The sequence below is a fragment of the Ranitomeya imitator genome, chromosome 5 (assembly GCF_032444005.1).
Source record: "Ranitomeya imitator isolate aRanImi1 chromosome 5, aRanImi1.pri, whole genome shotgun sequence".
Classification (NCBI taxonomy): domain Eukaryota; kingdom Metazoa; phylum Chordata; class Amphibia; order Anura; family Dendrobatidae; genus Ranitomeya; species Ranitomeya imitator.
The window spans coordinates 236,612,490-236,626,369 of record NC_091286.1 but is presented as its reverse complement, the minus strand read 5'-3'; the positions used below and the strand labels follow the sequence as shown (position 1 = coordinate 236,626,369).

Here is a 13,880-nt window from a genome sequence, read left to right as displayed (position 1 = left end):
GCGGATGCGCCGGAAAAATGCATCCGCTGCACCCATTGTGCAAAGCGTTAAACGCTAGCGTCGGAATCTCTCCCCGACGCATTGCGACGGGGAGATTCCGACGCTAGTGTGAAAGAAGCCTTAGATGTGCTCATACATCAGATACACCATAACGTATATCAGAGAAAAAAGAAGGAATTTAGGCAACCTTCATAGGGACAGAGTAGACCAAGGAATTATGACACAGTAAGTGCTCAATGCAAGTAAAATAGGTGAACCATGCCCCTTCCCTATGCAGGTAGTCAACATTAACACTTTTCTCTGACATATCCTAATGTACATCTGATGTATATGCACATATATTTTTATCTTATGTTCTTTTTAAAATTCACTAAAAATCACTTAAATCGTTCAAAGGTTTTTCCATTTTTCACTTTCATTTTCCCCACTCTTTTTTCCCCAGAGCCATAACTTTTTTATTTTTCCATCAATATGGCCATGTGAGGGCTTGTTTTCTGCAGGACGAGTTGTAAATTTTAACCCCTTCCCGACCTTTGACGCACCGTATGCGTCATGAAATCCTGTGCCAATCTGACCTGTGACACAGCATATGCGTCATGGCCGGATTGGGCTCCTGCAGGCCGGGTGAAAGGGTTAACTGTAATTTCACCCAGCCTGCAGGGACAGGAGGAGTTGTACTTTAGCCCAGGGGGGAGGCTTCACCCCCCCCCCCCCTGGGCTACGATCGCTCTGATTGGCTGTTGAAAGTGAAACTGCCAATCAGAGCGATTTGTAATATTTCACCTAAAAAACTGGTGAAATATTACAATCCAGCCATGGCCGATGCTGCAATATCATCGGCCATGGCTGGAAACATTGATGTGCCCCCACCCCACCGATCACCCCCCCAGCCCTCCGATCTGTGGTCCGCTCCCCTCCGTCCTGTGCTCCGCTCCCCTGTCCACTCCCCCCGTGCTCCAATCCCACCCCCCGTGCTCCAATCCAACCCCCCTGCACTCCGATCCACCCCCCCGTGTTACGATCCTCCCCCCCATGCTCCGATCCACCCCCCCGTGCCCTGATCTCCCCCCCCTTATACTTACCTAGCCTCCCGGGGTCCGTCCGTCTTCTTTCCTGGGCGCCACCATCTTCCAAAATGGCGGGCGCATGCGCAGTGCGCCCGCCGAATCTGCCGGCCGGCAGATTCGTTCCAATGTGAATTTTGATCACTGTGATAAACCTATCACAGTGATCAAAATAAAAAAAACTCTAAATGACCCCCCCCCCCCTTTGTCACCCCCATAGGTAGGGACAATAATAAAATAAAGAATTTTTTATTTTATTTTTTTCCACTAAGGTTGGAGTTGGGACTAGGGTTAGGGTTAGGATTAGGGTTAGGGTACGGTATGTGCACACGTATTCTGGTCCTCTGCGGATTTTTCCGCAGCGGATTTGATAAATCCGCAGTGCTAAACCGCTGTGGATTTTATCGCGGATTGACCGCGGTTTTTCCGCGCATTTCACTGCGGTTTTACAACTGCGATTTTCTATTGGAGCAGTTGTAAAACCGCTGCGGAATCCACAGAAAGAAGTGACATGCTGCGGAATATAAACCGCTGCGTTTCCGCGCAGTTTTTCCGCAGCATGTGTACAGCGATTTTTGTTTCCCATAGGTTTACATTGAACTGTAAACTCATGGGAAACTGCTGTGGATCCGCAGCGTTTTCCGCAGCGTGTGCACATACCTTTAGAATTAGGCTATGTGCACACGGTGCGGATTTGGCTGCGGATCCGCAGCAGTGTTCCATCAGGTTTACAGTACCATGTAAACATATGGAAAACCAAATCCGCTGTGCCCAAGGTGCGGAAAATACCACGCGGAAATGCTGCGTTGTATTTTCCGCAGCATATCAATTCTTTGTGCGGATTCCGCAGCGTTTTACACCTGTTCCTCAATAGGAATCCGCAGGTGAAATCCGCACAAAAAACACTGGCAATCCGCGGTAAATCCGCAGGTAAAACGCGGTGCCTTTTACCCGTGGATTTTTCAAAAATCGTGCGGAAAAATCTCACACGAATCCGCAACGTGGGCACATAGCCTTAGGGTTAGGGTTGGGTTGGAATTAGGGTTGTGGTTAGGGTTAGGGGTGTGTTGGGGTTAGGGTTGTGGTTAGGGGTGTGTTGGGGTTAGGGTTGTGGTTAGGATTACGGCTACAGTTGGGATAAGGGTTAGGGGTGTGTTGGCGTCAGAATTGAGGGGTTTCCACTGTTTAGGCACATCAGGGGGTCTCCAAACGCAACATGGCGCCACCATTGATTCCAGCCAATCTTTTATTCAAAAAGTCAAATGGTGCTCCCTCACTTCCGAGCCCCGACGTGTGCCCAAACAGTGGTTTACCCCCACATACGGGGTACCAGCATACTCAGGACAAACTGCGCAACAATTACTGGGGTCCAATTTCTCCTGTTACCCTTGAGAAAATAAAAAAATTGCTTGCTAAAACATCATTTTTGAGGAACGCTCTGCGTTGTAAACGTCTGTGAAGCACTTGGGGGTTCAAAGTGCTCACCACATATCTAGGTAAGTTCCTTGGGGGGTCTAGTTTACAAAATGGGGTCACTTGTGGGTGGTTTCTACTGTTTAGGCACACCAGGGGCTCTGCAAACGCAACATGACGTCCGCAGACCATTCCATCAAAGTCTGCATTTCAAAAGTCACTACTTCCCTTCTGAGCCCCGACGTGTGCCCAAACAGTGGTTTACCCCCACACATGGGGTATCAGCGTACTCAGAAGAAACTGGACAACAACTTTTGGGGTCCAATTTCTCCTGTTACCCTTGGGAAAATAAAAAATTGCGGGCTAAAAAATCATTTTTGAGAAAAGAAAAATAAATTTTTATTTTCATGGCTCTGCGTTATAAACTTCTGTGAAGCACTTGAGGGTTCAAAGTGCTCACCACACATCTAGATTAGTTCCTTTGGGGGTCTAGTTTCCAAAATGGGGTCATTTGTGGGGGATCTCCAATGTTTAGGCACACAGGGGCTCTCCAAACGCGACATGGTGTCCGCTAATGATTGGAGCTAATTTTCCATTTAAAAAGCCAAATGGCGTGCCTTCCCTTCCGAGCCCTGCCGTGCGCCCAAACAGTGGTTTACCCCCACATATGGGGTATCTGCGTACTCAGGACAAACTGGACAACAACATTTGTGGTCCAATTTCTACTATTACCGTTGGCAAAATAGGAAATTCCAGGCTAAAAAATCATTTTTGAGGAAAGAAAAATTATTTTTTATTTTCATGGCTCTGCGTTATAAACTTCTGTGAAACACCTGGGGGTTTAAAGTGCTCAGTATGCATCTAGATAAGTTCCTTGGGGGGTCTAGTTTCCAAAATGGGGTCACTTGTGGGGGAGCTCCAATGCTTAGGCACACAGGGGCTCTCCAAACGCGACATGGTGTCCGCTAACAATTGGAGCTAATTTTCCATTCGAAAAGTCAAAAGGCGCGCCTTCCCTTCCGAGCCCTGCCGTGTGCCTAAACAGTGGTTTACCCCCACATATGAGGTATTGGCGTACTCGGGAGAAATTGCCCAACAAATTTTAGGATCCATTTTATCCTATTGCCCATGTGAAAATGAAAAAATCGAGGCGAAAAGAAATTTTTTGTAAAAAAAAAGTACTTTTTCATTTTTACGGATCAATTTGTGAAGCACCTGAGGGTTTAAAGTGATCACTAGGCATCTAGATAAGTTCCTTGGGGGGTCCAGTTTCCAAAATGGGGTCACTTGTGGGGGAGCTCCAATGTTTAGGCACACAGGGTCTCTCCAAACGCGACATGGTGTCCGCTAACGATGGAGATAATTTTTCATTCAAAAAGTCAAATGGCGCTCCTTCCTTTGCAAGCCTTACCATGTGCCCAAACAGTGGTTTACCCCCACATGTGAGGTATAGGTGTACTCAGGAGAAATTGCCCAACAAATCTTAGGAACCATTTTATCATGTTGCCCATGTGAAAATGAAAAAATTGAGGCTAAAAGAATTTTTTTGTGAAAAAAAAGTACTTTTTCATTTTTACGGATCAATTTGTGAAGCACCTGGGGGTTTAAAGTGCTCACTATGCATCTAGATAAGTTCCTTGGGGTGTCTGGTTTCCAAAATGGGGTCACTTTTGGGGGAGCTCCAATTTTTAGACACACGGGGGCTCTCCAAATGTGACATGGTGTCCGCTAAAGAGTGCAGCCAATTTTTCATTCAAAAAGTCAAATGGCGCTCCTTCCATTCCAAGGCCTGCCGTGCGCCCAAACAGTGGTTTACCCCCACATATGAGGTATCAGCGTACTCAGGACAAATTGGACAACAACTTTCGTGGTTCAGTTTCTCCTTTTACCATTGGGAAAATAAAAAAATTGTTGCTAAAAGATCATTTTTGTGACTAAAAAGTTAAATGTTCATTTTTTCCTTCCATGTTGCCTCTGCTGCTGTGAAGCACCTGAAGGGTTAATAAACTTCTTGAATGTGGTTTTGTGCACCTTGAGGGGTGCAGTTTTTAGAATGGTGTCACTTTTGGGTATTTTCAGCCATATAGACCCCTCAAACTGACTTTAAATGTGAGGTGGTCCCTAAAAAAATGGTTTTGTAAATTTCGTTGTAAAAATGAGAAATTGCTGATCAAATTATAACCCTTATAACTTCCTAGCAAAAAAAAATTTTGTTTCCAAAATTGTGCTGATGTAAAGTAAACATGTGGGAAATGTTATTTATTAACTATTTTGTGTCATATAACTCTCTGGTTTAACAGAATAAAAATTCAAAATGTGAAAATTGCGAAATTTTCAAAATTTTCGCCAAATTTCCGTTTTTATCACAAATAAACACAGAATTTATTGACCTAAATTTACCACTAACATGAAGCCCAATATGTCACGAAAAAACAATCTCAGAACCGCTAGGATCCATTGACGCGTTCCTGAGTTATTACCTCATAAAGGGACAGTGGTCAGAATTGCAAAAAACGGCCAGGTCTTTAACCCCTCTGTGACCTTAGACGTACTATCCCGTCGAGGTGCCCTGGGCTTATCTGACCCTGGACGGGATAGTACGTCATAGCCGATCGGCCGCGCTCACGAAGGAGCGCGGCCGATCGCGGCCGGGTGTCAGCTGCTTATCGCAGCTGACATCCGGCACTATGTGCCAGGAGCGGTCACGGACCGCCCCCGGCACATTAACCCCTGGCACACCGCGATCAAAGATGATCGCGATGTGCCGGCGGTGCAGGGAAGCACCGCGCAGGGAGGGGGCTCCCTGCGGGCTTCCCTGAGCCCCCCGCAGCAACGCGATGTGATCGCGTTGCTGCGAGGGTCTCCTCACCTCCCTCCCTGCTCGAGCCCCGGATCCAAGATGGCCGCGGATCCGGGTCCTGCAGGGAGGGAGGTGGCTTCACAGAGCCTGCTTAGAGCAGGCACTGTGAAGGCTGCAGCGCTGCATGTCAGATCAGTGATCTGACAGAGTGCTGTGCAAACTGTCAGATCACTGATCTGTGATGTCCCCCCCTGGGACAAAGTAAAAAAGTAAAAAAAAATTTTTCCAAATGTGTAAAAAAAATAAAAAAAAATATTCCAAAATAATGAAAAAAAAAAAAAAATATTATTCCCATAAATACATTTCTTCATCTAAATAAAAAAAAAAACCAATAAAAGTACACATATTTAGTATCGCCGCGTCCGTAACGACCCGACCTATAAAACTGTCCCACTAGTTAACCCCTTCAGTAAACACCGTAAGAAAAAAAAAAAAAAAACGAGGCAAAAAACAACGCTTTATTATCATACCGCCGAACAAAAAGTGGAATAACACGCGATCAAAAGGACAGATATAAATAACCATGGTACCGCTGAAAGCGTCATATTGTCCCGCAAAAAATGAGCCGCCATACAGCATCATCAGCAAAAAAATAAAAAAGTTATAGTCCTGAGAATAAAGCGATGCAAAAATAATTATTTTTTCTGTAAAATAGTTTTTATCGTATAAAAGCACCAAACCATAAAAAAATGATATAAATGAGGTATCGCTGTAATCGTACTGACCCGAAGAATAAAACTGATTTATCAATTTTACCAAACGCGGAACGGTATAAACGCCTCCCCCAATAGAAATTCATGAATAGCTGGCTTTTGGTCATTCTTCCTCACAAAAATCGGAATAAAAAGCGATAAAAAAATGTCACGTGCCCAAAAATGTTTTCAATAAAAACGTCAACTCGTCCCGCAAAAAACAAGACCTCACATGACTCTGTGGACCAAAATATGGAAAAATTATAGCTCTCAAAATGTGGTATTGCAAAAAATATTTTTTGCAATAAAAAGGGTCTTTCAGTGTGTGACGGCTGCCAATCATAAAAATCCGCTAAAAAACTCGCTATAAAAGTAAATCAAACCCCCCTTCATCACCCCCTTAGTTAGGGAAAAATAAAAAAAAATGTATTTATTTCCATTTTCCCATTAGGGCTAGGATTAGGGTTAGGGCTAGGGCTAGGGTTAGGGCTAGGGTTAGGGCTAGGGTTAGGGCTAGGGTTAGGGCTAGGGTTAGGGCTAGGGTTAGGGCTAGGGTTAGGGCTAGGGTTAGGGCTAGGGTTAGGGCTAGGGTTAGTGTTAGGGCTAGGGCTAGGGTTAGAGTTAGGGCTAGGGTTAGGGCTAGGGTTAGGGCTAGGGTTGGGGCTACAGTTAGGGTTGGGGCTAAAGTTAGGGTTAGGGCTTAGATTACATTTACAGTTGGGAATAGGGTTGGGATTAGGGTTAGGGGTGTGTCAGGGTTAGAGGTGTGGTTAGGGTTACCGTTGGAATTAGAGTTAGGGGTGTGTTTAGATTAGGGTTTCAGTTATAATTGGGGGGTTTCCACTGTTTCGGCACATCAGGGGCTCTCCAAACACGACATGGCGTCCGATCTCAATTCCAGCCAATTCTGCGTTGAAAAAGTAAAACAGTGCTCCTTCCCTTCCGAGCTCTCCTGTGTGCCCAAACAGGGGTTTACCCCAACATATGGGGTATCAGCGTACTCAGGACAAATTGGACAACAACTTTTGTGGACCAATTTCTCCTGTTACCCTTGGGAAAATACAAAACTGGGGGCTAAAAAATAATTTTTGTGGGAAAACAAAAAGATTTTTTATTTTCACGGCTCTGCGTTATAAACTGTAGTGAAACACTTGGGGGTTCAAAGTTCTCACAACACATCTAGATAAGTTCATTGAGGGGTCTAGTTTCCAATATGGGGTCACTTGTGGGGGGTTTCTACTGTTTAGGTACATTAGGGGCTCTGCAAACGCAATGTGACGCCTGCAGACCAATCCATCTAAGTCTGCATTCCAAATGATGCTCCTTCCCTTCCGAGCCCTCCCATGCGCCCAAACGGTGGTTCCCCCCCACATATCGGGTATCAGCGTACTCAGGACAAATTGGACAACAACATTTAGGGTCCAATTTCTCCTGCTAACCTTGGAAAAATACAAAACTGGGGGCTAAAATATATTTTTTGTGGAAAAAAAAATATTTTTTATTTGCATGGCTCTGCGTTATAAACTGTAGTGAAATACTTGGGGGTTCAAAGCTCTCACAACACATCAAGATGAGTTCCTTAGGGGGTCTACTTTCGAAAATGGTGTCACTTGTGGGGGGTTTCTACTGTTTAGGTACATTAGGGGCTCTGCAAACGCAATGTGACGCCTGCAGACCATTCCATCTAAGTCTGCATTCCAAATGGCGCTCCTTCCCTTCCGAACCCTCCCATGCGCCCAAACGGTGGTTCCCCCCCACGTATGGGGTATCAGCGTACTCAGGACAAATTGGACAACAACTTTTGGGGTCCAATTTCTCCTGTTACCCTAGGGAAAATACAAAACTGGGGGCTAAAAAATAATTTTTGTGGGAAAAAAATTTTGTTTTATTTTTATGGCTCTGCATTATAAACTTCTGTGAAGCCCTTGGTGGGTCAAAGTGCTCACCACACATCCAGATAAGTTCCTTAGGGGGTCTACTTTCCAAAATGGTGTCACTTGTGGGGGGTTTCAATGTTTAGGCACATCAGTGGCTCTCCAAACGCAACATGGCGTCCCATCTCAATTCCTGTCAATTTTGCATTGAAAAGTCAAACGGCGCTCCTTCCCTTCCGAGCTCTCCCATGCGCCCAAACAGTGGTTTACTGCCACATATGGGGTATCAGCGTACTCGGGACAAATTGGACAACAACTTTTGAGGTCCAATTTCTTCTCTTACCCTTGGAAAAATAAAAAATTGGGGGCAAAAATATAATTTTTGTGAAAAAATATGATTTTTTATTTTTACGGTTCTGCATTATAAACTTCTGTGAAGCACTTGGTGGGTCAAAGTGCTCACCACACATCCAGATAAGTTCCTTAGGGGGTCTACTTTCCAAAATGGTGTCACTTGTGGGGGGTTTCAATGTTTAGGCACATCAGTGGCTCTCCAAACGCAACATGGCGTCCCATCTCAATTCCTGTCAATTTTGCATTGAAAAGTCAAACTGCGCTCCTTCCCTTCCGAGCTCTCCCATGCGCCCAAACAGTGGTTTACTGCCACATATGGGGTATCAGCGTACTCAGGACAAATTGGACAACAACTTTTTGGGTCCAATTTCTCCTGTTACCCTTGGTAAAATAAAACAAATTGGAGCTGAAGTAAATTTTTTGTGTAAAAAAGTTAAATGTTCATTTTTATTTAAACATTCCAAAAATTCCTATTAAACACCTGAAGGGTTAATAAACTTCTTGAATGTGGTTTTGAGCACCTTGAGGGGTGCAGTTTTTAGAATGGTGTCACACTTGGGCATTTTCTATCATATAGACCCCTCAAAATGACTTCAAATGAGACGTGGTCCCTAAAAAAAATGGTGTTGTAAAAATGAGAAATTGCTGGTCAACTTTTAACCCTTATAACTCCCTAACAAAAAAAAAAATTGGTTCCAAAATTATGCTGATGTAAAGGAGACATGTGGGAAATGTTACTTATTAAGTATTTTGTGTGACATATCTCTGTGATTTAATTGCATAAAAATTCAAAGTTTGAAAATTGCGAAATTTTCAAAATTTTCGCCAAATTTCCGTTTTTTTCACAAATAAACGCAGGTACTATCAAAGAAATTTTACCACTATCATGAAATACAATATGTCACGAGAAAACAATGTCAGAATCACCAGGATCCGTTGAAGCGTTTCGGAGTTATAACCTCATAAAGGGACAGTGGTCAGAATTGTAAAAATTGGCCTGGTCATTAACGTGCAAACCACCCTTGGGGGTAAAGGGGTTAAGGTCAAAATAGGCTGGGTCATGAAGGGGTTAATGACACCACTGATTTTACCATATAGGGCACTGGAAAATAATTCCAAGTGTGGTGAAATTGCAAACAAAAAGTGCAATTCCACATTATTTTTTGGGTCTTTAATTTACCATGTTCACTAAATGCTAAAACTGAGCTGCCATTATGATTCTCCCGGTCATTATGAGTTCATAGACACCAAACATGTCTAGGTTGTTTTTTAAGTGGTGAAAATTAAAATCCGAAGTTTGTAAGAATTAAAAAAATAATTTGTTTATGACGCCATTTTCCGAGACCCGTAGCGTCTCCATTTTATGGGATCTGGGGCTGAATGATGGCTTATTTCTTGTGCGCTGAGCTGAAACTTTTATTGATACCATTTTGGAGTAGATACAATCTTTTGATTGCCCGTTATTGCATTTTACTGCAGCGTTGAAGCTGACAAAATTGTAATTCTGGAATTTTGACTTTTTTCATTACGCCATTTACCAATCAGATGAATTTACTTTATATTTTGATAGATTGGACATTTCTGAATGAAGCAATACTAAATGTGCAATTTTTTTATTGTTTTATTTTGAGTTATGCAAAAAGGGATGATTGGAAGTTGTGGTTTTTTATTTGTTTTTGGTTTTTTTAACACTTATTTTCTTTTTACCCCACAAATATGAACCCCACTTGCCACCACTGCAGGGCAAGTGGGAAGAGCCGGGCAAAGCGCCAGAATTGTCGCATCTAATAGATGTGCCTTTTCTGGGTGGCTGCGAGCTGCTATTTTTAGGCTGGGGGGCCTATATCAATGGCCCCTTACCAGTCTGAGAATACCAGCCCCCAGCTGTGAGCTTTAGCAAGGCTGGTTGTCAAAAATGGGGGGAACCCCACGCCGCTTTTTTTTATTATTTAAATAATTTAAAAAAACAGCATGTGGACCCCTCAGTTCTTGATAACCAACTTTGCTGAAGCTGACAGCTGGGGGTTGCAGCTGTGAGTTTTGTCTGGTTGGTTCAAGAAAATAGAGGGAACCCAAGCTGGGTTTTTCATTCATTTATTTTGATAGATCGCAGGCTGCGGCTGAGGAATACCCCGATCATTCGCTCCTGCTGTCACTGTTATTAGCGTCAGCAGGTGTCGAATGATGGGAGTAACAGTCCCAAAAGCCCCCACCTGCGGTCATCGTTCGGACTTTATTATAACTCTCATCATTATCCTCTGCTTGTGCCGATCGCTGTCATAGCAGGGGAGAATGATGAGAGCCGTCTTCAGCACCCGGCACCGGGAAAACAGTGCTTACTGTAGCGCTTCTTCCCCGGCGCTGATGCGTGTCACACGGAGGACATCAATGTGTGTTCTCCGTGTGAGGGACGTTTTGCCGTCCGTGCTGACAGTAAAAAATGGACATGTCTACATGTGGGGCCCACGGACACACGGTCGGTGGAAACACACCGACATGTGCACAGACCCATTCATTTGAATCGGTCTCCGTGTGTGTACGTGTCTCCGGTACGTGTGAAAACTGTCACCACAAGTATCGGAGTCACAGACGTGTGAAAGAGGCCTGAGGCTGCATTCACACAAACGTGTGACATGATGATGGCATCAGGTCTGTTTTTTTCCTTGACCAACACACTAACCCTATACAGTTTTATTGAGCCATAAACATCCATTTTAAAAACAGGTCCAAGTCTCAGACTCAAAGCCTGTCCCATTCTCATTGGTTTTGCAAATCAAACTCATCCCATTAAAGGGACTGTCCACTACTGGGACAACCTTTCCTCAATCCCTATGTTTCCCTCAATAAAATAATGACCCATATAATCATCGGTGCCATTCCAGCGGTGTTGGCACTGGCTCCCCCGGGAATCGCGTAACATTGTGGCTTCAATCTCCCGTCTTTGGACAAATTGCATACATCTGAAGCTGCGCTCTCTCATTCCTTCCGGATGTCTGTGATTTGTACGGAGGTGGGGAGAGCGAAGCCAGCGCTGACTGGCAGCAGGGATCGCATGGCATAGTATGTCACGTGAGCCCTGGGACAGCTAATGACGACACTGTTGGAACGGCACCGCAGGGGAGTATAGATGCTATTATTTTACAAGAGCAATGAGAAGGGGTTGTTTGAGTAGTGGACAAACCCTTGAGGCTATGTGCACACGTGGCGGATTCGTGTGTGGATTTTTCAGCACCACTTTTGAAAAATCAGCAGGTAAAACGCACTGCGTTTTACCTCCGGATTTACCGTTGTTTTCCAGTGGTTTTTGTGAGGATTTCACCTGCATTTTACCACCTGCTGATTCCTATACAGGAGCAGGTGTAAAACGCTGCGCAATCCGCACAAAGAACTGACATGCTGTGGAAAACACAACGTAGCGTTTCCGCGCAGTATTTTCCGCACCATGGGCTCAGCGGATTTGGTTTTCCATAGGCTTACATGGTACTGTACAACACATGGAAAACTGCTACGAAATCTGCAGCCAAATCCGCAACATGTGCACATAGCCTTAAAGTTTACGGGGGTCCATGTAAAATGGATGAAACACAGAAGGGGCATTGTGGCAAGTATCACAAGTGTCGGGGACCATGGGCAGGTACCAGTGTCTGTGTAGCCCTGTAACCGGTATGTCACCAATACTAGTAAACATGCCCTGCTATATGGGAGGACCTGGAGGGGTCTATGGGGGTGGATGATCTGAATAGAAGGGGTGGGTGATCTGAATAGGGGGGGTGGGTGATCTGAATAGGGGGGGTGGGTGATCTGAATAGGGGGGGTCGGTGATCTGAATAGGGGGGGTCGGTGATCTGAATAGGGGGTGGGTGATCTGAATTGGGGGGTCGGTGATCTGAATTGGGGGGTCGGTGATCTGAATAGGGGGTGGGTGATCTGAATTCGGGGGTCGGTGATCTGAATTGAGGGGTCGGTGATCTGAATTGGGGGATCGGTGATCTGAATAGGGGGTGGGTGATCTGAATTGGGGGGTCGGTGATCTGAATAGGGGGTGGGTGATCTGAATTGGGGGGTCGGTGATCTGAATTGGGGTGTCGGTGATCTGAATAGGGGGTGGGTGATCTGAATTGGGGGGGGTCGGTGATCTGAATAGGGGGTGGGTGATCTGAATGGGGGGGTCGGTGATCTGAATAGGGGGTGGGTGATCTGAATTGAGGGGTCGGTGATCTGAATTGGGGGGGTCAGTGATCTGAATTGGGGTGTCGGTGATCTGAATAGGGGGTGGGTGATCTGAATTGGGGGGGTCGGTGATCTGAATAGGGGGTGGGTGATCTGAATGGGGGTGTCGGTGATCTGAATAGGGGGTGGGTGATCTGAATTGGGGGTGTCGGTGATCTGAATAGGGGGTGGGTGATCTGAATTGGGGGGGTCGGTGATCTGAATAGGGGGTGGGTGATCTGAATGGGGGGGTCGGTGATCTGAATAGGGGGTGGGTGATCTGAATAGGGGGTGGGTGATCTGAATTGGGGGGGTCAGTGATCTGAATTGGGGTGTCGGTGATCTGAATAGGGGGTGGGTGATCTGAATTGGGGGGGTCGGTGATCTGAATAGGGGGTGGGTGATCTGAATGGGGGGGTCGGTGATCTGAATAGGGGGTGGGTGATCTGAATTGAGGGGTCGGTGATCTGAATTGGGGGGGTCAGTGATCTGAATTGGGGGATCGGTGATCTGAATAGGGGGTGGGTGATCTGAATAGGGGGTGGGTGATCTGAATAGGGGGTGGGTGATCTGAATTGGGGGGGTCGGTGATCTGAATAGAGGGGTCGGTGATCTGAATAGGGGGGTGGGTAATCTGAATGGGGGGGGGGTGACTGTACAATTGATCTGAAGTTTTAGAAGGAAACAGGAGCCTATGGATGAGCGGCCCACGCCAACCAATCAGGTTGCAGCAGTCACTAGTGGTATTCTGACCGCTCCAATATGAGAATCCATGGTATACTATGGAGACAACACATAGCAGCCATCCTATGGTAACCAAGCCTCACAGCAGACTGCGCTCCACCTACGGGCCGTGCCCAGCAAACATATGGAGGAGCGCCCGTGCACTGACAGCCGGCTCGGACCACTGAGGCTCCTCCCACCAGCCGCTCACCGTCATCATAGTTGTACCCGCGCACGTTTCGGTGCCTGGCCATGGCGGACGCAGCGTTCTCGTTATCCTCCCTTCACCACCTGTACATCTTCTGCCCCTACAGCGCCGGCGCCGCCACTGCTGCAGCCAACGTCACCGTATACGGCCGAAGCGCCCGAAATGCGCCTGTCACTAGAGGCCGAACTGTTCCAGACACATCAGTAAGATGTCTTGTGATACTACTCTGTGGTGATAACGGGGCGGCCATTTTACCGAAGACCTCACTGTCTAGTATTCTCTCTGTCCAGCTGACTGCTGTGAGGACATTAGAAGTCGGGGAGTATTTCTCTCGCACGTAGCGACACGTACTCGTCGTGTTCAAAGATTTGAACCAACTTTATCAGTTTACGCAGTTTGTGATCATTAGAGCAGGGGTGGGGAACTCCGAGTATGAGGCTTCTTATAATCTCCACATTGGAACACATTTATAAAGTGTCCTAA

General features: G+C 45.8%; 1 protein-coding gene across 4 annotated transcripts in view; it reads right to left on the bottom strand.

Moving 5' to 3' along the window:
* Positions 1-13,577, bottom strand: part of HBS1L (HBS1 like translational GTPase) — a 121,154-nt gene extending 107,577 nt beyond the window's left edge. For 2 of the 4 annotated variants that reach the window (XM_069725988.1, XM_069725991.1), the window contains exon 1: positions 13,401-13,577. In XM_069725988.1, the coding sequence (XP_069582089.1) occupies positions 13,401-13,443 (43 nt within the window). In that variant the 5' untranslated portion in view covers positions 13,444-13,577. The remainder of the gene's footprint in view (positions 1-13,400) is intronic. The other 2 variants (XM_069725990.1, XM_069725989.1) reach the window with 2 other exon arrangements.
* Between the last annotated feature and the right edge of the window lie 303 nt (positions 13,578-13,880).